This window comes from Lithobates pipiens, unplaced genomic scaffold (assembly GCF_037356315.1).
Source record: "Lithobates pipiens isolate NorthernLeopardFrog02 unplaced genomic scaffold, aLitPip1_a1.2 Scaffold_22, whole genome shotgun sequence".
Taxonomy (NCBI): domain Eukaryota; kingdom Metazoa; phylum Chordata; class Amphibia; order Anura; family Ranidae; genus Lithobates; species Lithobates pipiens.
In genome coordinates, this window is record NW_027507784.1 from 328,152,418 (window position 1) to 328,175,570 (window position 23,153).

The following is a 23,153-nucleotide window of genomic DNA, read 5'->3' on the forward strand; positions in this document are numbered from 1 at the left end:
GTTGCATGTCTAGGTGCATACTCGTGTTGTCTTTTCAAATTTGGAATAGGGATGGAGATGCACTGCCCCCCCCCCCCCCCCCCTCTCTTCCTTGTGCGTTTTAAGTCCCAGTATATGGAGATATACATTTGCGCCCCCCCCTTTTTGTATGTTGTAACCGGGATGGAGGCAGAGATCCAATACAATGGGTAGCTTGTACCTACCTTTAATCACCTACATTTTCCTCAGGGACAGATGGGATTTTATTCTATGATTCCTACCCTGTAGATGATATTTACCAATTATACACAAATGTGATGCATATATCATTTTATTTATTTTTTTCCCCTCTGTGACCTATTTTTCATACATTTATGTTCCGCAGTTCTTTCACCTCTGGTGGATTCTGTTCATCGTGCCTGCTTTGTTTTGGTTGCCCCTTGTCCTTTCTTTCCCGGGAGTTGCGATTCACGCCAGAAGCCGCCCCCTACCACCCACAGGTTTGACCAGGTGACATGGGGGCGTACAGTCTTGTGCGCATCGATGCCGCACCAGTGACGTCCTCATTGAGCGCCGCTTGGTTACCATGGCGTTGTCCATCTAGCTGATGTTTGGCAGGAGTGTAGTTTTGGCGCGTTTGGTGGACGGCTCCCGCTCGTCATCACGCTTGCGTGACGTTGGCGCACGTCTGCCTTATTTGGCTGGCCGGCTTGGGCATCCCCATTCACAGCTGACTAGATGACCGGTTTGCACTACCTGCCTCATATCACGCATCGATCTGATATCCGCTATTTATGGGTACTTACACACACACTATGGTTTCTTCATATACTTCCCTTTCTCACCATTGTTTCAATTATACTCCTGCTGATCCTCTATGGTCATCACTTAATACGATTGTATATGGTCACTTGCCCATCTTTCATTTCTCTTGGTCTATATATTTCCTTCACTTTGTATTGCTTTACTCTTTTGTAACCTTCCTTGCACATCTTTTAGGGGGTTGTTTTAATGGCTCCATCTGTGCACTGTCACGTCGCTCTTTCTCACTTTTCTTTCTCCAGGCATTTTATTTCTTTGGTACTTGGCAGTGCTACCAGGTTCATCATAAAAAAAATACCTTCTATTTATCTTATAGATTCTACTTGCCGTTATCGCCATAATACTCTATTTGCTGGCTGGGGGCTTCTCATTGTCGGCCGGGTGCTCTGGGTGGACTCTCTGTGCCACAGCTCCCGGGGAGGCTTGATGTGGCGACCCATGCACACCGGGACAACTTTTTTTCCTGTATAAAATGTATTTGCATATAATATTTCTTATACTATGGGCTTTTTAATTTAGAACACCTGTTATTATTTATAGATATACATTTGCTCCTGATGAGATGAGTCGGTCAACCAATGAAATGCATCAAGCTAGTGAGGATGCAATCCCTCACATTTCCATCATTTTTATGAATTCTATTGTATATTATTACTGTACTATTTCTTTGAAATTTGTATAAATTTTTTTTTCCCTGTTATGATTAAGTTCTATATCATGTTTACTCAGATGTCATGTCTGTATATGTATCGAATACTCATTGGTCACATAGAAATGCGCCTTGACATTCATGTATAATAAAATTTCTACTCTTTCATTATTTTGGCACACAGAAAATGCACCAAAACCATATGATTTTTTTTAAGCTGAACAGTGTGAAGTCAGCCAAACTGATCCCAGATCAAGGGAAAAATCTAGGTGCGGTGAGTAAGGACATGGAGAAAGGGGTGTTTTTATAAAAAAAAAAAAGAAAAAAAAAAAGGCATGGTTCAGTAATCCATGTCCATTGTCTGCTTCTCTTCAGCAAACTGTTTGCAGGTTTTCTTGTGCATCATCTTTAGAAGAGGCTTCCTTCAGGGACAACAGCCATGCAGACAATTTGATGCAGTGTGTGGTGTACGGTAGGAGCACTGACCCAAGGTGTTGGAGGGAAGCTTCAGAATGGCAAAGATGTTTTTATTACAAATTATATGAGTAGACTGCAGTTCCTCCTTTTTTTTTTTTTTATCGAAAAACAAACTTTATTGAAAGGAGCAGGAGACAGGGTAAAAAGCAAATACCAACGGTACAACAGGTAACATAGGCCAACGTGGCCAAGGCAGTATTGCATACATGAGTACATTGGATTAGCTGTGCTGTATAAGGATAGATACTCATCATAGGTAAAGTCATTAGGGAGGAGGGGAACATAATAGGAGGCCCAAGGGGTGGAAGAAACACAGAAGGGGAGGGGGGGGGCAAGGGATCAATACAGCAGCAAATCAGGTACATGTCTCCCCATCTACCCCAGATCTGCTCATATTTAAGTGGACATCCTCTATGTGCATAGATCAATTTCTTATACGGAAGGGTATCGTTAATCTCTTTCTTCCAGCACTGGACAGTGGGGGGGGGGGGGGGGGGCCTGCATCCTGCCACGAGCAATCGCTTTCCTCACTAGGAACATCGTTTCATGTAAAAAGGTGCGAAGGGGTTTGTCAGCATCTAACTCTGGCAACAGACCAAGCAGACACATCTTTGGGTCAAGGCTAGCAGGAGAGCCCATCTGATTATGGAGAAAGCGAATCACCTGTATCCAATATGTTTGGATAACCGGACAGGACCATATGAGGTGATAAAAGGAGCCCAGGGTGTGGTCGCATAAGCGGCATCCTGGATTATACATTGGTTTGAACCGCGCTATCTGGGGAGTTAAGTATGTCCTATGTATGATGTACAACTGTGTAAGGCGGTCCGACAGCCTGGGGGAAACTCTTCACATCCCCCAAGACTTCATCCCACTCCTCATCCTCAATTATTCCAACATCCACCTCCCATCTGGTCTTAGCAGCATAACCCAATGTCGCGGTGCCTGGGAGACGGATGGTGGAGTAGAGGGTGGAAATCAACTTGCTTGGCTCATCACCTGTGATTATGTCAACTATAGGAGGGACTGTCAGGGTTGGGTTGGTGCCGGCGAATTGAGTCTGTAAAGCATGTCGGAGCTGTAAGTACCTGAAGAGGAGATGGTTAGGGAGTGAGAATTCTTCCTTTAGCATTTGAAATGATTTGAGCCCAGTGTTAGTCATAATTTGGTGCATGTACAGGATCCCATAACGTATCCAAGCCGTGGGGTCTGGAACTGACAACAGTTCGGGCAAATGAGTGTTGAACCAGAGAGGAGTATAGGAATGGACCTGCGGGGTCCCAATTTTTTTCAGGGCCGTCCACCAGATCCTCCGGTGGTGTGTCAGCATGTCTGCTTTGTGATGGGGGGGAACGTCCTGACAATGGGGCCCGAAGGACTGACTGAAGTGGGGTATGGGCTGGGTCGTCAGGGCGTTGGCAAAGTAATGTCTGGTATCTTGGTAGCTCGCTCTTGTCAAAATGATAAAAATGGGACAATTGGGAGGCAAGATAATAATCCTGGAAATCTGGAAGAGCAGCCCCTCCCAATGTCATTGGATTCTTCAGAATTTTCCAAGACAATTTGTGTCTGCTGTGACCCCTTACGAATGAATTAAGAATTGATTCAATTGTTTTGAAAAACGTTTGTGGTATGTACAGGGGTGCATGCCACACCAAATAAATTATCTTAGGTAGAAGTATCATTTTGACCAGACTGATGCGTCCCATAACACCTAGAGGTAGTCTGGCCCAGGTTTGTGTCTTGTTCTTGATCAGGGTATACAGGGGTTCAATGTTTAGGGGTACGTAGTCTGGCAGCGATCTAGTGACCTGCACTCCTAAATACTTGATCACAGAGACTCTAGGGAGATTCAGAGGAGGGGACGTGGGTACAGGGGGAAAATGATCAAGTGGGAGGATCTGGGATTTAGACCAGTTGATACTCAGACCCGAGTGACTACCAATACAGTCCATGGTGTGAAGGGCTGCAAGAAGGGAGGGACCCGAATCGGCTAAGTATAGGAGTGTATCATCAGCATACATCTCAATCTTTTCCTCCAGATTCCCTATCCTAAGGCCACGGATTCTGGTGTCTGCGCGAACCATAATAGCAAGTGGTTCCACAGCAAACGCATATAGCATGGGAGAGAGGGGGCAGCCTTGTCAGGTCCCTCTCTCCAGCGGGAACTGGTCAGAGAGCCAGCCATTCACAAACACCTTGGCCCTTCGGGATTGATACAAGAGTTGGACCCATTGAATAAAGTTGGGGCCAAGTCCAAATCCTGAAAGGCACTCCCACAGGTAGTTCCACTCGACGGAGTCGAAGGCCTTGGCAGCATCTAGAGCCACCACGACCCGCGAGCCGACTTCATCATGGGATCCCTGGATGTTCATGAGTAAGCGGCGAATATTCATGGCAGTGTTTTTTCCTGGCATAAAGCCAGTCTGGTCCGGGTGGATCAGTGAAAGGATGACCTGGTTAAGGCGGGAGGCAAGAATCTTAGCCAGTATTTTAATGTCGACCTGTAGTAGGGAGATAGGTCTATATGATTCCGGGTAGTTTGGGTCCTTCTCGGGCTTGGGAATTACTACTATTTGAGCTTCTCTCATAGAGGGGGGGGTAGGATTCCCGTGTCAAATATGGATTCATATAGGTTATGGAGTTTAGGGGTCAAAATTTCAGAGTAGGTGGCATAAAATTCAAGCGGTAGACCGTCCAGTCCTGGTGCTTTAGAGGTGGCCAGAGAGGAGATAGCCTCGGAAATATCCTCCTCAGTAATGGGGGCCTCTAAGAGCTCACATTGGGCGTCCGTCAGTTTGGGAAATGTAATTCTCGCTAAGTAGTCTCTGGTGACTTGGGGAGTATGAGTGACCCGGGTGGCGTAGAGTGCGCGATAAAATCTCGCAAATTCCTCCGCCACTTGTTGTGGATCAGTAATATCATTCCCCTGGATGTCTTTCAGTGATACCACAACTGGGGGATGGGAATCTAAGTGGGCAAGGTAAGCAAGTAGTTTGCCCGATCTTTCTCAATACTCAAATATCCTTTGCCTACAGAAAAAGATGCGCTGCTTGGCCTTCTCCGTATATGGTTTTGGGAGACCTGTCGTAGCTGAATCTTAAGATTATTAGCTGTGTCGTGTGAGGGGTCTCGATGAAACGCCTCCTCCAGTCTTTGTAGGTGTTCTGTAGCCTGTTGGACAACAAGTTTTGACGACTGCTTAAGTCTGTTAATACGCGTGGTGAGCAGGGAGCGGGCGTAAAGCTTAAATGTCCCCCACACTATGTCGTGCGTAGCGGAGTCCCTGTTAACTTTAAAATAGTGTTGCAATTCCGTAGGGATGTCTTCTTGTTCTTGCAGGGCGGTCAACCAAAATGGGTTCAGCCGCCAAGTAGGAGGGGGAGAGGCCTTCAGTAGTTACATTGTGATCCAGTAGGGGGCGTGATCCAAGAGGATTCTCGGAGCGAAGCCCACATCTCCCAGTTTGGGTGTCGAGGTCCGTGTAATGAGGATGAAGTTGATCCGTGACATTGTGTTATGGCTAGCTGAGAAGCACGGATATGCTTTAGCATGCGGATACCTGTGGCGCCAAGTATCCACAAGAGCAAAGTCGGTCAATATACGATGTAGTCTGGTATGGGCTGGCGGGTCAGTAGGGGAGTTCGGTGTTCCCATTCGGTCCAGAGCGGGAGTGAGGGTCATATTAAAGTCCCCCATCCACACTGCCGGCACAGAGGGGTATTGTGCCATAAATGCGAGTCCCTCCTTAATTACAACTGAATTATAGGGAGGGGGGACATAGCAGGCTAGTATCAAAATAGGGGATCCGTTAATGGTGGCGTGTAGAAATACATATCTGCCCTGCCGATCCGTCTGGGGCAGCACTAGGTCAAACGGCACCCTTTTAGCAATTAGGACCGAGACCCCCCCCCCGAGTATGAGGTGTGGGTGGCATGGTATGCCCAACCTATCAATGGCCTTTTGAGAGAGGATTGAAGATGGCCAGTAACATGGGTCTCAACAAGCGCAATTATGTCATCTGGGACTTAAGGAATGCCAGGGCGGCAGTGCGTTTTATCTTATTCTGCATGCCTCTGACATTCCACGTAAGGAACTTTAGAGAGCTCATGGCGGGTGCAGGGCACATACAATAAACCTTAGGTGTACTAAGGCGTTCGGAGCATGCGAACGCCTTAGATGATGATGATGCCAGATGATGCCTGATGAAGGAGCACGCATGCTCCGAACGCGTGCAACGTAAACCACAACGAAACGTCATCGCAGTGCGCCCCTCAACATAACAACGAACGGACCTCCCTGACGCTGTTACACCAAGCCGTGCGACGCTGGGAACCACCGGCGCCACCGGACGAGAGATACAGCCGAACGAGTTACCGCTTCTCCTCGAGAGCCCTGCGATGCCCTCTAGATACATGATGTGCCTGAAACCTTCTGGTAGAGTGTGAGTGCATAACTTCACAAATTAAATGTCTTTGATTCAACAATACTGCACTTAGATTGGCGCTGTTTTTTCTTCTGTTTATATGCAGGGGGTGTATGATGTCTTCAGCGCTACTTATGCGGGTCTCTGTCTCCACCACGCGGTCCCGGAGGGTGGAGAGGTCTTGCCGGATGAGGGACACATCAATTTTGACCTCCTCAATTTTGGAGGTGAGCGTGCTCTGGCATAGGGCGATAGCATCAAGGACTTGGTTAGTGGCCGACTCAGAGTGGTCCATGTCAGAGGGAGTGCCATCTTTGACCCGGTGTTCCTCTTCATGGCGGCGGTACCTGGCAAACTTGTCAGCGGCCTCGGCTGACTTTTTAGGTGGGGACGTGGTCCGGGGCGTTCCAAGATGGCCACTGTGTATTAGGCCAACCTCTTAAATCTCTCCGCCCACAACGACTGTACAGTGCCGCAATTAGGGTTATGGACCGTGCCTGAAAAGATCAGCGGCTGCAGCAGAGGAGAACCGGGGACAGTGCGGTCAGGGGGTCGCAGATCACCGGGCACAGGACAGCAGCTGGTGTTGCAAGATGGCCACTGCTCCTAGGCCCAGGCCGGCCCCACAGGCTATCCCACTGGCCGCTGCAAGGTAGAGGGGCAATTCACAGGTGGCAGGAAGCAAGCTGGCGGCCACAGCAGAGAGATGCAAGTATGCAGGCAGTCAGAGAGGTCTTTAGAGGCTGCCTCGGGTGTAGCAAGGTGGCCGCCGTCACAGGGACCAGGCCAGAGCCGCGAACTGTCCCACCGGTCGCTATCATGAAAATAGGCCCCGCGGCCGAGGGCGATCCGGCGGCCGGGGGTGGTTTAGAGGGCTGGGGAGGCCCGAGAGAGCCGCCGCCGGGTAGAGCAAGATGGCCGCCGCTCCGGCGCCTAGGCCGAAGCCGCGGACTTTCCTACAGGCAGTCCCCGAATGGGGAAATCCTACCGGGGCAGCTCCGTGCAGTGTCCGAACGGGCAGATGGCTCCAGGGGTAGTGCGAGGGAGAAGGCAGGGTCGTCCAGGTACTGTACCGAGGCAGGATGTTTCAGGATGGAGGTTGCAGGAGTGTGGATGAGCAGAGCTCCTACTGCAAACGTCCTACTCCATTGCACCTCAGGCCACGCCCCCTGCAGTTCCTCTTTAAGAGAAAAATGCCCGCTACCTGTCCTACCCCTTGTCCCTAACCTCTTACCGGACTCCTGTGACTGCTCCCTTCACAGGTTTAAAAAAAAAAAAACGGTACCAGAGCCATGGGTCCCCTACTGCTGTCAGCCAAATTCCTGTGAGGAGGAAGTGGGCTTGTGTCTTGCCATTGCTGTGTCTATGGATGCATGGAATCCAGCTGGGAGGGGTTTCACACACAGGTGCCTCCTCAGCACCCAGAGGGAGACGCTGACGGCACTAGCAAAGGAATACCAGCAGAGAAGGTAAGGAATATTTTTGTACAGAGTGGGTAGGTATGACTTCTTTTTTTTTTTTTTTTTTAAATAAGAGTAAAAACCATAGCCTTTAGCCCTTGTTCACACTGAGGGCCTGTTTGAAATTGTGTGAGTTGTTGGGGTGATTTGACAGACATTTATGTAAGTTCATATGTCATATGACAGATGTCTATTCATAATCGCCCCTGAAGTTGCCACAAGTAGTGCAGCCTCCCCTTCCACTGCTGTAACAGGAAGAAGCATTCTAACATGATGGTCACTTTATAAAGAATATAGAAAGCTGACGACAGCAGATAGAGATTAAACAAATCCCCCTATTAGTTTTACATGTATGTGTATCATCTCTGTGTATCATCTGAGGCTGCTCACTTCACTGGGTATACAGAATCTCACAAAAGTGAGTACACCCCTCACATTATTGTAAATATTTTCTTCTATCTTTTCATGTGATAACACTGAAGAAATGACACTTTGCTACAATCTGTAATCACTTTTGTTGCCAGCGGTTTAGACATTAATGGCTGTGTGTTGAGTTATTTTGAGGGGAACAGAAAATTTACACTGTTATACAAGCTGTAGACTCACTACTTTACATTGTAGACAAGTGTCATTTCTTCAGTGTTGTCACATGAAAAGATAGAAGAAAATATTTACAGAAATGTGACTGAGGGGTGTACTCACTTTTGTAAGATACTGTATGTGAGGGTTTACATTCACTTTAATAAAAAAACACCTTTAGATTTTAGAAGCACTTTAAAGGCCTGTACAAACTATACGAAAATTGGAAGTAACATTTAGTCCAAACGACCAAGCCCAACCCCTGGAAAAACAACCCCCACACCATAATCGCCCCTCCACCAAATGATTTGGACCAGTGCACAAAGCAAGGTCCGTAAAGATATAGATGAGCGAGTTTGGCCTGACCTCAACCCAATAGAACACCTTTGGGGTGAATTAGAGCAGAGACTGAGCTTCTCATCCACATCAGTGCCTGTCCTCACAAATCTGCTTCTGGAAGAATGGTCAAACGTTGCCATAGACACTCCTAAACCTTGTGGACGGCCTTCCAAGAAGAGTTGAAGCTGTTATAGCTGCAAATATTGAACCCTACGGACTAAGACTGGGATGCCAATAAAGTTCATGTGCGTGTAAAGGAATAAATGCACATCGGTCTAATGCAGTTTCTCTTACCCTGCTGCGCCAAAAAGCCTGTATCCCGCGTGGAAGGTGAAAGGCCTGTATGCAAACGGCTAGAAGAAAAGAAGGCTGGACGGCCGCACTCCTATGCAATTTCTTTATTCAAGTGACGGATACAAAGGTGAAATAGAGGTATCGGCAAAGTAAGCACCCGACCTTGGTCTGAAACATGTCAGCTGATACCCATAGTTCACCTTTGTATCTAGCACTTGAATAAAAAAAAATTGCACAGGAGTGCGGCCGTCCAGCCTTCTTTTCTTCTACGTGTAAAAGGCAGGTGTCCCAATACTTTTGGCAATATAGTGTATGTACTGACATGTTTTGATGCTGGGACTATTTCATGACGAGGAACTTTTGCTGTAATCTATTTAGCAATAGAAAGACGGCGACGGCCACACTATTTACTGTTCATTGTTTGTGTGAGAGGAAGAGGTTTTGGTGAAATGGGAGAAGAGGTCACAACCATAGGGAAGTTATTATACTATGTGATGATTGCATAGCATGTGTGTGATCCAGTATTTAGTAATAATAACATGAAGGATATTTATTTTGGAGCCTTGTAAAAAATGTTGCCATAATTTAAGGTATTCTTTAGCGTTATTTGCCCGTCCTGCAAATTTGTGTGAAAAAATTAACTTTATACTAAACCAGCCATAATAAAGTGATAATAAACGTCACGTGATCCCCCTCCCCCCTGCAGCTGTCACTGTCTGATACAGGGGAGCTGGATCACCGGAGTAGGCTGAAAACAGGTAAATATATGCATCTCTTTTTACACATTTTTTTTAAAGTGTAGGGCCACCCTAAAATAAAAAATGGCAAAATTCTTAAAAAAAAAATATTTAAAAAAAGCTTAACTTACCTGAAACTGCTGTTACTAGGCAATCTTCCTAATCTGCCTCTTCCTATTCCGCTGCGCTTCCTCCTCTTTGGGCGAGCGGCCCCTTTGCCTTCTGCGACATTTGTGTGTCCCAGAAAACAACGGGGCCATTCTCAAAGCGCCGCGCGACTGGCGCATGCGCAGTAGGAAACGGGCAGTGAAGCCTCAAGGCTCCACTGCCTGTTTCCCTTCGTTAAGATGGAGGTGCCGGCAGTCGATCCGATGGACGGATCGGCCTCGGGCGGCGACATCGCAGGCTCGCTGGACAGGTAAGTGTCCTTATTAAAAGTCAGCGGCTACACTGTTTGTGTCTATTTACTTGGCGTAACATCATCTTTCACATTATACAAAAAAATAAATAAAAAGATTTGGGTACATTTTTACTTTATTTTTTTCTTCAATACTTGAAAGTGTTTTTTTTTTTCCAAAAAAAATGCATTAAAAAAATTGCTGTGCAAATGCCACGTGACATAAAAAATTGCAATGACCGCCCTTTTATTCGTTAGGGTCTATGCTATAAAAATAATTGGAGTGCTAAGTAATTTTTTAGCAAAAAAATATTAAAATAAAATATAAAGATAGAATAAAAGTGTTTACATGTAGGAGAGGAATGCTGGAATTGGCCTGGTATGGAAGCAGTTAAGGAGCTGAAACGATCAGCATATCTCCTGCACACTGTCAGTGTAAGCCGTCTGCCCATACAAGCTACGGTCAGGCAGTTTCACACTGACAGGAATCGAACTACCAGAGCGCTCCACAGCACCATGGTCGTTTAGTGAGAACTACAAGCCGACTGCCCCAAAAGATGCTGGTACTTGTAGTATATTTATTCGAAGAACTCTGTGAATGAATGACACATCCATGTGGGCGGAGCCAAGCACGTCTATGCTCAAAAAGTGACAATTGGTACAGGGAACTTCTCCCCGTTCTGCTGTCACTAGAGGTAGCAGAACGCTAAGCGGCTGCAGGAGCGGGCACATGTTACACGTTCCATCCTAAAGACAGGTGGAGCAGGTAACATGTTCCCGAAGGTGAACGTTTCCTTTAAGACTAGTTAGGCTTAGGCTGGAGTTCTACGTCCACATATTCCTCCATCCACACTATAGGGTATGGATGGATAAATCTCACACTACAGCTATTGTGACAGTGCTGGCTGTCTCAATGCCCAAACAGCGGTTGCAGCTGCCTGGAGAGGCGGTTTTCTGTTTGGCCAATAATTTTCCGCCCGACTCCTTTGATTTTCCAGTTGAGGGATGTTGGGTGACCCAATAAATGTTCAAAACTATGGTGCTGCTGGGTCCCCAAAATGGGAGGGAAAGGCTAAAAGAAGTCAGGAATTAACACAGACACAGCTGGAGATGGTTGCTGCTTCTTAGAATTTGGTCCCGAGTAAACCTAATGCACGAGAGAGGGCGCCACCATCAGCATGTCATCAGTGTATATAAAGTCATCTATGGAGCAGCTGCTTGCCTGCCAAACTGCATCCACCAGCCGCTTGCCTGCCGAACTCTGCATCCACCAGCCGCTTGCCTGCTGAACTCTGCATCCACCAAATTGGCATCTGGCAAAATTCTCAAAAGTGCAAGGCTGTACAATTTAGGGCCCATGTGCACTATAGCATTGCAGTAAATGGGCCCCTTTTCTATTTTTTTAATATTGAAACTGTATTTGAGAATTAAAGTCATCTATGGAGCAGCTGCTTGCCTGCCAAACTGCATCCACCAGCCGCTTGCCTGCCAAACTCTGCATCCACCAGCCGCTAGCCTGCCAAACTCTGCATCCACCAGCCGCTAGCCTGCCAAACTCTGCATCCACCAGCCGCTAGCCTGCCAAACTCTGCATCCACCAGCCGCTAGCCTGCCAAACTCTGCATCCACCAGCCGCTAGCCTGCCAAACTCTGCATCCACCAGCCGCTAGCCTGCCAAACTCTGCATCCACCAGCCGCTAGCCTGCCAAACTCTGCATCCACCAGCCGCTAGCCTGCCAAACTCTGCATCCACCAGCCGCTAGCCTGCCAAACTCTGCATCCACCAGCCGCTAGCCTGCCAAACTCTGCATCCACCAGCCGCTAGCCTGACAAACTCTGCATCCACCAGCCGCTAGCCTGACAAACTCTGCATCCACCAGCCGCTAGCCTGACAAACTCTGCATCCACCAGCCGCTAGCCTGACAAACTCTGCATCCACCAGCCGCTAGCCTGACAAACTCTGCATCCACCAGCCGCTAGCCTGACAAACTCTGCATCCACCAGCCGCTAGCCTGACAAACTCTGCATCCACCAGCCGCTAGCCTGACAAACTCTGCATCCACCAGCCGCTAGCCTGACAAACTCTGCATCCACCAGCCGCTAGCCTGACAAACTCTGCATCCACCAGCCGCTAGCCTGACAAACTCTGCATCCACCAGCCGCTAGCCTGACAAACTCTGCATCCACCAGCCGCTAGCCTGACAAACTCTGCATCCACCAGCCGCTAGCCTGACAAACTCTGCATCCACCAGCCGCTAGCCTGCCAAACTCTGCATCCACCAGCCGCTAGCCTGCCAAACTCTGCATCCACCAGCCGCTAGCCTGCCAAACTCTGCATCCACCAGCCGCTAGCCTGCCGAACTCTGCATCCACCAGCCGCTAGCCTGCCGAACTCTGCATCCACCAGCCGCTAGCCTGCCGAACTCTGCATCCACCAGCCGCTAGCCTGCCGATCTCTGCATCCACCAGCCGCTAGCCTGCCGATCTCTGCATCCACCAGCCGCTTGCCTGCCGATCTCTCCATCCACCAGCCGCTTGCCTGCCGATCTCTGCATCCACCAGCCGCTTGCCTGCCGATCTCTGCATCCAGCAGCCGCTTGCCTGCCGATCTCTGCATCCAGCAGCCGCTTGCCTGCCGATCTCTGCATCCAGCAGCCGCTTGCCTGCCGATCTCTGCATCCAGCAGCCGCTTGCCTGCCGATCTCTGCATCCAGCAGCCGCTTGCCTGCCGATCTCTGCATCCAGCAGCCGCTTGCCTGCCGATCTCTGCATCCAGCAGCCGCTTGCCTGCCGATCTCTGCATCCAGCAGCCGCTTGCCTGCCGATCTCTGCATCCAGCAGCCGCTTGCCTGCCGATCTCTGCATCCAGCAGCCGCTTGCCTGCCGATCTCTGCATCCAGCAGCCGCTTGCCTGCCGATCTCTGCATCCAGCAGCCGCTTGCCTGCCGATCTCTGCATCCAGCAGCCGCTTGCCGAGATCGTCAGGCAAGCGGCTGGTGGATGCAGAGATCGGCAGGCAATCGGCTGCTGGATGCAGAGATCGGCAGGCAAGCGGCTGCTGGATGCAGAGATCGGCAGGCAAGCGGCTGCTGGATGCAGAGATCGGCAGGCAAGCGGCTGCTGGATGCAGAGATCGGCAGGCAAGCGGCTGCTGGATGCAGAGATCAGCAGGCAAGCGGCTGCTGGATGCAGAGATCGGCAGGCAAGCGGCTGCTGGATGCAGAGATCGGCAGGCATCCACCAGCCACTTGCCTGCCGATCTCTGCATTCAGCCGCCGCTTGCCTGCCGATATCTGCATTCAGCAGCTGCTTGCCTGCCGATCTCTGCATTCCAACAACCGCTTGCCTGCCGAACTCTGCATCTCATTAATTTTATCTACATTTATATCATGGTAAACTTGCATATTTTATAATTTTTTTTTAGAATATCTACTACTGTACTACTATTTGGGCCATTAAAGTCCTGTAAGTGGGAGCTCTTTCTCCACTTTCTAGCCTTCTTGGGATGTAGGTTCAATCCATTGGTCAACCTTACTGCCCTTTCCTCTTTGTACCAAACCCTGCATCCACCAGCTGCTTGCCTGCCGAACCCTGCATCCACCAGCTGCTTGCCTCCCGAACCCTGCATCCACCAGCTGCTTGCCTCCCGAACCCTGCATCCACCAGCTGCTTGCCTGCCAAATGTTGCATCCAACAGCCGCTTGCCTGCCAAATGTTGTATCCAACAGCCGCTTGCCTGCCAATCTCTGCATCCAACAGCCGCTTGCCTGCCAATCTCTGCATCCAACAGCCGCTTGCCTGCCAATCTCTGCATCCAACAGCCGCTTGCCTGCCAGTCTCTGCATTATAAAGCTGGTCCGTAGATGACCTCATTTACACTGATGACATTCTGATCCTATCTCCAGTGTGTACAACAGAGACATCTTTGTACAGCAGCACTGTCAGGAGAATGGTAATGTTATAAGTACTAGCAGATTTAGATACACTTACAAATTTAAGCCAAACTCCAGCACATTTTAAGCAGTTACAGCAAAGGTTTTACATAAATAAAAGTTGATGATTGTAAGCTTACCACGTGATCAGCTGTCAGCAAAGTGCATCAGAACTGAAACCTGAAAATTGGTCTAGGGGGCAGGAGGGGGGTTTAAGTACCCAGTAAGCAAGAGGTTAAAAGGCTTCTTTTGCTGGATGGTTGGTACTATGAAATAAATAACAGTAAGTGTGGCTACAAGAGATACATACATATATATATATATATATATATATTTTAAATCAACTGTGTTTAATAACTTTAAAGTACTGTACAGAACCAACAGTGTGCATGCAGATTATATTTAAGAAGCTTGGGTCTTATCGGTGACATCACGGAAAGGGTTGGAAACCTTGGAGGATCGGAACGCGTCGGCCCTCTCGGCAGTTGAAGAAAAAGGGCCGAAGAACTCGGCAGCAAAAGTAAAGACATCATCTGGTTTTCTAAGGAGAAGGAACTGCATGAAGTCGCCAAGGAGAATTTTCATGTCTGGGTGCCGCCTGAGGTACGTTTCATGATCCGAGATCAGCTCTTCCTGAATGGAGACAGAAGGAGAAAATGGCAACCTGAGGTTGGTTAAAAGAATTTCTCAGGTGCCCAATATGTGAGAACAGCATTTGAAAAAAAAAAAGATTCCCCCAAACAAAAATCATTCTTTCGTTTGCATTCTTTAACCACTTGCCCTCCAGAAGGTTTACCCCCTTCATGACTAGGCCAATTTTTGCGATCGTGCGACGCTGTACCCAAATAAAATGTATGTCCTTATTATCTCAAAATAGAGATTTCTTTTGGGGGTATTTGATCACCTCTGTTTTTTTTATTTTGTTTGTGTGCTACAACTTTCTGCTATAAAATATCCAATAAAATATTTAAAAAAAAATCTTTGTAAAAAATATATATATATATTTTTTTATTATTTCTTTATAAATTTAGGCCAGTATGTATTCTGCTACATGTCTTTGGTAAAAAAAAATCCCAATATGCGTATAATGATTGGTTTGCACAGCAAGTTATAGCGCCTGCAAACCATGTGACGCATAATAGAATTTTTATTTATTTATACTAGTAATGGCGGCGATCAGCGACTTATAGTGGGACTGCGATATTGCGGTGGGAAATCTGAAGTTTTTCATGCTTTGTGGGAACCAGTGATCAGTGCTAACAATATCCGCTGTCATTAATGAAACCGGCTAGGAAGGGGCAGGGCCGTCTTTAATATTACTTGGACCCAGGGTAAAAAAATTCTTGGGGCCCCCCTCCCCCCCATGCAATTTCGCTCTCCACCTTCTCTGAGACATACAAAAAATAGCAGCTAGACTTAAAATCCGTTTACTCTATTAGATCAGGCAGCGATTGCGATTGGTTGCCAGAGGTTACAGCACATGATTTGTTTGTTAATTGGCTGCTAGAGATTACTGTACAGTAATACTGCTTACTGGTTGCTATAGGTTACAGTACATCTTCTCCTCACTGCAGGGGGGCATGATATACCTATGAATAACACCTTTATTTACATATCATTGTCGCTGGCCTTAGCTATTTACATATGCATGTCGCTGCTATTTACATATGATTGACGGTTATTTACATGTAAACACAGGGTCTGCAGGTGAGTCATCTGTACACAATAGGGCAGAGCTGGGCAGCATTAGTAGCAGCACTTCACACAGATATCGGGACACAGCACAGGACTAAAACTTCAAGGGACAAGGGAATTTAAACTGGGATAGTTGGCAAGTATGAGGCAGCTGCTTTGGGCCCCACAACAATGACAGGGCCCAGGGCAGCTGTCCCTTTTGCCCTGCCTTAAAGATGGCCCTGGGAAGGGGTTAACACCAGGGGCGATCAAAGGGTTAACTGTGTGCCTAGCCAGTGTTCATGTGTGTACTGTGAGGTGCTGGTTTTTATTCCCTGCTTTGCAAAGAAACAAAAACCAGCACATCCCTGCCAACAGGACAAAGCTCTGTATTGTTTACATAGGCAGAGCCCTGCGCTGTCTTCCTCCTCGCAGATCGCTGGGTCCCAGCAGTCGACCATTGGCCAGCACCTTCTGATTGGCTTGTGCTGTGACTAATTGCTTGACAGTCGGCACCTCTACCCGGAAGTGATGGATCACGTACTAAATAGGTGATCCGGCACAGGAGAGTCGTTTTGCCGCCATACTCCTACGCAAGGCGGTCGGCAAGCGGATATTTCAATAAAAACACCACATGGTGTAACGCTCCACACGGGGAGAGGGGGGCCCGCAACGCTCCACATGGGGAGGGGGGGGCCCGCAACGCTCCACACGGGGAGGGGGGGGCCCGCAACGCTCCACATGGGGGGGGGGCCCGCAACGCTCCACAAGGGGGGGGGCCCGCAACGCTCCACAAGGGGGGGGGCCCGCAACGCTCCACAAGGGGGGGGCCCGCAACGCTCCACAGGGGGGGGCCCGCAATGCTCCACAAGGGGGGGCCCGCAACGCTCCACACGGGGGGGGCCCGCAACGCTCCACACGGGGGGGGCCCGCAACGCTCCACACGGGGGGGAGGGGGCAATGCTATACATGGGGGGGGCAGAGTTAAAAAAAATAATAATTGGGGGTATATATAATAGACACCCAGTTAGTGTCCCTGATTACTGCCACATTTTGTCATGTTACAAACAAAATTGTAATATATTTTTATTGGGATTTTATGTGAGATCAACACAAAGCGGGACACATAAAATTGTGAAGTGGAAGGAAAATGATAAATGGTTTTCAATTTTTTTTACAAATAGATATGTGAAAAGTGTGGTGTACATTTGTATTCAGCCCCTTTATTCTGATACCCCTAACTAAACTCTAGTGGAACCAATTGCCTTCAGAAGTTACCTAATTAGTAAATAGAGTCCATCTGTTTGTAATTTAATCTCAGTATGAATACCGCTGTTCTGTGAAGCCCTCTGAGGTTTGTTAGAGAACCTTAGACCACTTTCGCGTTGCGGCCACATTAGCGCTAAAGTGGCACAAAAATGAAAAGAGTATGGCACAATGGCAAACCTACCAAGACAAGGCCGTCCACCTAAACTGACAGGCCGGGCAAGGAGAGCAACTTTGAAAAACTCACCATGCCTCCTCCTAAAAAAAACTGGACTGTCTACTTTCCAAAGAGGTGTCATTTGGGGAATATTTGTACTGTCCTGGCATTTTCTGGGCCTCAAGAAATGAGAACTGCCGTCAGTACACCAGGATTGATCGATTTTCAGATATATAGCCCATCGTTTGGACTCTTTCCTACAGTCTAAATATTATACACCGATTTGGGTTATTTTCATCAAAGAAATGGAGCAGAATACAGTTTGGCCTAAATCTATCAAGAAATATTTGCAAAATGTTATAACAGAAACAAAGAAAACATTTTTTTTTTTTTTTCAGTCTTTTTTTTCCCCGTTTATTTAGCAAAAAAAATAAAATGTAGTGGTGATTAACAGCTTCAGTCCCAAAATATTTTACCCCCTTGGTAAAAAAATAAAAATAAAAAATTTGCAATAAGTGTATATTGATTGGTTTGTGCAAGAGTTATTAGCGTCTACAAAATAGGGGATAGTTTTATGGCATTTTTATTATAATTTTTTTTTTTACTAGTAATGGTGAGGATATGCGATTTTTATTGGGGCTTTGACATTATGACGGACACGCCGGACAATTTTGACACCTTTTTAAGACCATTGGCATTTTTACAGCGATCAGTGCTATAAAAATGCATTGATTACTGTAAAAATGTCACTGGCAGCTAAAGGGGTAACCACTAGGGGGCGATCGAGGGGTTAATGTGTTCCCTGGTGTGTGTTCTAAATAAAGGGGGGAGGGGACTGTATAGGGGAAGAGACAGATCACTGTTCATACTCTGTATGAACAGACGATCTGTCACTTCTCCCCTCAGAGAACCGGAAACTGTGTTTACACAGACAGATCGCGGTTCTCTGTGTGCCCCGAGCGATCGTGGGAGCTTGATGGTGATCGCGACCACAGGGCAATCACATCAGCTCTGTGGGCAAGCAGGGGCATGCCCCTAGTGGCCACATGTGCGTGACCCTGCCGGGAGCTCCGGGAGTTCTACTGCGGGTCCCGTGGACTCGATTGCTGTGGGGATACCCGCGTTTGTCTCACAGAGCTGACGAACAAGGAGATGCAAATGTAAACAAGCATCTCCTTGTTCTGCCTAGTGACACCGTCACTGATCACAGCTCCCCGTGATCGGGAGCTGTGATCAATGAAGTGTCGTTCGTAGCCCATCCCCCTAACAGTTATAAACACTCCCCAGGACACACTTAACCCCTCTCCTAGCCCCCTAGTGGTTAAACCCTTCACTGCCAGCGTCATTTTTACAGTAATCAGTGCAATTTTATAGCATCAATTGCTGTATAAATGACAATGGTCCCAAAAATGTGTCAAATTTGTCCGATGTGTCCGCCATAATGTCACAGTTACGATAAAAAAATAAATAAAAAAACGCAGATCGCCGCCAATACTAGTAAAAAAAATGCCATAAAACAATCCCCTATTTTGTAGACGCTATAACTTTTGCGCAAACCAATCAATAATCGCTTATCACCATTTTTTTACCAAAAATATCTAGAAGAATACATATCTGCCTAAAAATTTTTTAATATATTTTTTGGGGATTTATTATAGCAAAAAGTAAAAAATAATGCGGTTTTTTTTTTCAAAATTGTAGGTCTATTTTTGTTTATAGTGCAAAAAATAAAAACCGCAGAGGTGATCAAATACCACAAAAAGAAAGGATGTCAATTTTGTTTGGGAGCCACGTCGCACGAGCGCACAATTGTCCGTTAAAGCAACGCAGTGCCGAATTGCAAAATGTGCTCTTTGGGCAGCAAAATGGTCCGGGGCTTAAGTGGTCAAATACCACCAAAAGAAAGTTCTATTTGAGTGAAATAAATGATAAATATGTCATATGGGTACAGTGTTGCATGACTGAGTAATTGTCATTCAAAGTGTGAGAGTGCCGAAAGCTGAAAATTGGCCTGGGCAGGAAGGGGGTGAAAGCGCCCTGGTATTGAAGAGGTTATAGACGCAATGCAAAATATGCCAGTCTGACCTCAACCTGAAAGTCAGACTATACATCGCCCAACACGTACCTTTCTGTCCAGGAACTCAGAATGGAGTTGCACGTCGTCCTGCCAATTCAATTGCTGCTTCTCAAACACAGGTTTAGGATCTTGTTCCTCTGTGAATAGATTTGTGAAATAATAAAAGCTTCAGAAGCATATTCATATCACCACTATAACTAAAGTGAGTTTTGCTGCAATAAAAAAGAAAAACAAAAAGCTTCTGCAGAAGAGGAGGATGTACATTGTCCCGGCGCCTGTTCATGGAATCTTCAATCACAGCAAACCAAAGCCACCCGAAGAATCCTTACATCCGACACTTCCAGGTGTGTTGGGTACCTGGACCCCCTGCTACGATCTGTGGTTCCAACCTCCACCCTCTACGTCAGATAGCAGCAGAACCCAGAGCTCTTCAAGGCATCAAAGATATTACAGTGCCCCTTGAAAAAGTATTCATACCCCTTGAAATTTTCCACATTTTGGCACCAAAAACGTAAATATATAATAAATTAAGTCAAAATTAAAGTAAATTGGTATTTTATGTGATAGACCAACACAAAGTGGCACATAACTTGTGAAGTGGAAGGAAAATGATAAATGGTTTTTGAATTTGTTTTTACAAATAAATATGTGAAAAGTGTGGGGGGTACATTTGTATAGCGCCCCTCCGGAGTCAATACTTTGTATAACAGCCTCTCTCTGCAATTACAGCTGCAAGTCTTTATGGGGATGTCTCTACCAGCTTTGCACATCTAGAGAGGGACATTTTTGCCCTTTCTTCTTTAAAAAATATCTCAAGCTCTGTCAGATTGGATGGAGAGCGTCTGAACAGAAATTTTCAACTCTTGCCACAGATTCTCGATTGGATTTAGGTCTGGACTTTGACTGGGCCATTCTAATACATAAATATGCTTTGATATACAATTAGCGGACCTCCAGCTGTTGCAGAACTACAAGTCCCATTAGCAATGCAAAACTCTGACAGTCACAAGCATGACACCCAGAGGCATGATGGGACTTGTAGTTTTGCAACAGCTGGAGGTCCGCTAATTGCATATCCCTGATCTAACCTATTCCATTGTAGCTCTGGCTGTATGTTTTGGGTCGTTGTCCTGCTGGAAGATGAACCTCCGCCCCAGTCTCAAGTCTTTTGCAGACTCTAAAGCCCCGTACACACTATTAGATTTTCTGCTGATTTTTGTCTTCAGGTTTACCAAAACCATGTAGTGGAAGGGCCTGCCTGATTGCATACAAATTAAAACGCCTAAGGTTTGACCTCATATTATATGGTTTTGGTAAATCTGAAGACAAAAATCAGCAGAAAATCTGATAGTGTATATGGGTCTTTACAGGTTTTCTGCTAAGATTGTCCTGTATTTGGCTCCATCCATCTTCCCATCAACTCTGACCAGCTTCCCTGTCCCTGCTGAAGAAAAGCATCCCCACAACATGATGCTGCAACCACCATGTTTCACGGTGGGGATGGCGTGTTCAGGGTGATGTGCAGTGTTAGTTTTCCGCCACACATAGCATTTTGCTTTTAGGCCAAAAAGTAAATTTTGGTCTCATCTGGCCAGAGCACCTTCTTCCACATGTTTGCTGTGTCCTCCAACATGGCTTCTCACAAACTGCAAACGGGACTTATGGCTTTCTTCTTGCCACACTTCCATAAAGGTCAGATTTGTGGAGAGCACGACTAATATTTGTCCTGTGGACAGATTCTCCCACCTGAGCTGTGGATCTCTGCAGCTCCTCCAGAGTTACCATGGACCTCTTGGCTGCTTCTCTGATGAATGCTCTCCTTGCCCGGCCGGTCAGTTTAGGTGATCGGCCATGTCTTGGTAGGTTTGCAGTTGTGCCATATCCTTTCCATTTTCAGATGATGGATTAAACAGAGCTCCGTGAGATGTTCAAAGCTTGGGAGATTTTTTTTTATTTTATTTTTTATAACCTAACCCTGCTTTATAGTTCTCCCCAACTTTATCCCTGACCTGTCTGGTGTGTTCCTTGGCCTTCATGATGCTGTTTGTTCACAAAGGTTCTCTAACAAACCTCTGAGGGCTTCACAGAAAAGCTGTATTTATATTGAGATAACATTATACACAGGTGGACTCTATTTACTAATTAGGTGACTTCTGAAGGTAATTAGTTCAACTAGATTTTAATTAGGGGTATCAGAGTAAAGGAGGCTGAATACAAACCACACCACACTTTTCACATATTTATTTATAAAACATTTTGAAAACCATTTACCATTTTCCTTCCACTTCACAATTATGTGCCACTTTGTGTTGGTCGATCACAGAAAATCCCAATAAAATAAATTTACGTTTTTGGTTGTAACATCACACAATGTGGAGAATTTCAAGGGGTATGAATACTTTTTCAAGGCACTGTATATACCACCTGCTGCAAAGAGGAGTATAAACTTTATTTTTTTTAGGGTGCCCTCTAATACTATGTGCATTAATGCTTACCTGAAAACATGCACCAACGTATTCAAATGTAACTGAACTCTAAAGTGAAAATGTACAATGTTATGGGGAACATTTAACAATAATAATTCTGTCTAAGCAGTCCCCTGAAAATGTAGCTTTTATCGGAAATTCCTCTTGAGAAATAGCAGTCAGTGCACTTCCTGGTATGTAAAGGGTTCCTCTCCACTCCTGTACCTACAGCCTCATTTTCGTATCTCTGCAGTGCGAGATCTCAGACACTGTTGCCTCTGCTAGTCTCAGGAGATTTGGAGTGAGATTTGATGATGTTACTACAATGGAGCTCACTGTTCATGCTGGAGGCTTTGACTTGATAAAGCAAACTGCACCACTGACTCCAGGGAGCCCGTGCAGCATAGGAATCAGATATGGGCAGGAGAGGGGGTGATCATTGCGGTGTGGGGAGGTGGGGGTTGGGGGGGTGCGTCAATTATAAGACCCAATCCCATTGTGTGTTCTCACTGCAGCAGCTGAAAGCCGCTTCTCCTCCTCTCCCTCCTGTCAGCTGTTGCAGGGAGAAACACACAACAGGATTATTATAATTGACCCCCCCCCAGTGCACCCATTACCCTCCCTATCCTGGATTCGATCCCCCTGCTGCCCGGGCCCCATCTGGGGGATCTACAGGATGGGGAGTGTTCTGAATGAACACAGTGCGTGAGCTGTTTGTGTGACTGAAGCCATCTGTTACTCTATGAGGGTGGAGAAGCTGTACGAACAGCTAAATAAATAAATTGCAATTTATTAATTTGACAGGTGTCAAATTCGTAAATTCAAAATTTGGGAAATTTGTAATTTCAAAATTTGGGAAATTAGAAAATTCAAAATTTGGGAAATTTGAAAATTCAAAATTTGGGAAATTTGAAAATTCTAAATTTGGGAAATTCAAAATGAGAAAATTCGAAAGTTCAAAACTTTGGAAATTTGAAAATCCAAAAATAAGAATGGAAATATCTGAACATTCAAAAGAATGAAAAGTCTAAAAATTCAAAAACCCAAAAATCTGTAATAACGAATAAATATTAAATGATAGGTATTGGAATTTCTTTTAAAATTTGGCTGTTATTGAACGTAACGAGTATGAATTTATCCGAAGTTACGAATGCCGTATCTAAACGAATAGAACATAGCGATCTAATAATAATAAAGAACAATAATAATAATAAAACCTTTTTATTATTATTTATTATTAATTTGTTCCATTCCATTTCCAAACAGCCAAATTTGAAAGGAAATTCCAATACCTATAATTTAATAGCTAGTTATTGTTAGTTATTATTTAGAATTTTACTGATTTTCATTTTTTTCAGATTTTTGGATTTCCGAATTTTCAAATTCAGAAATTCGGATTCAGAATGTTTACACTAGATACTCA

The 23,153-nt window shown here is 46.1% G+C and overlaps 1 protein-coding gene across 2 annotated transcripts in view; it reads right to left on the bottom strand.

Moving 5' to 3' along the window:
• Positions 1 to 14,420: 14,420 nt before the first annotated feature.
• Positions 14,421 to 23,153, bottom strand: part of LOC143925052 (ciliogenesis-associated TTC17-interacting protein-like) — a 34,176-nt gene continuing 25,443 nt past the window's right edge. For both annotated transcript variants that reach the window (XM_077449632.1, XM_077449633.1), the window contains exons 9-10: positions 19,314 to 19,402; positions 14,421 to 14,724 (exon numbers count right to left, since the gene is read on the bottom strand). In XM_077449632.1, the coding sequence (XP_077305758.1) occupies positions 14,494 to 14,724; positions 19,314 to 19,402 (320 nt within the window). In that variant the 3' untranslated portion in view covers positions 14,421 to 14,493. The remainder of the gene's footprint in view (positions 14,725 to 19,313; positions 19,403 to 23,153) is intronic.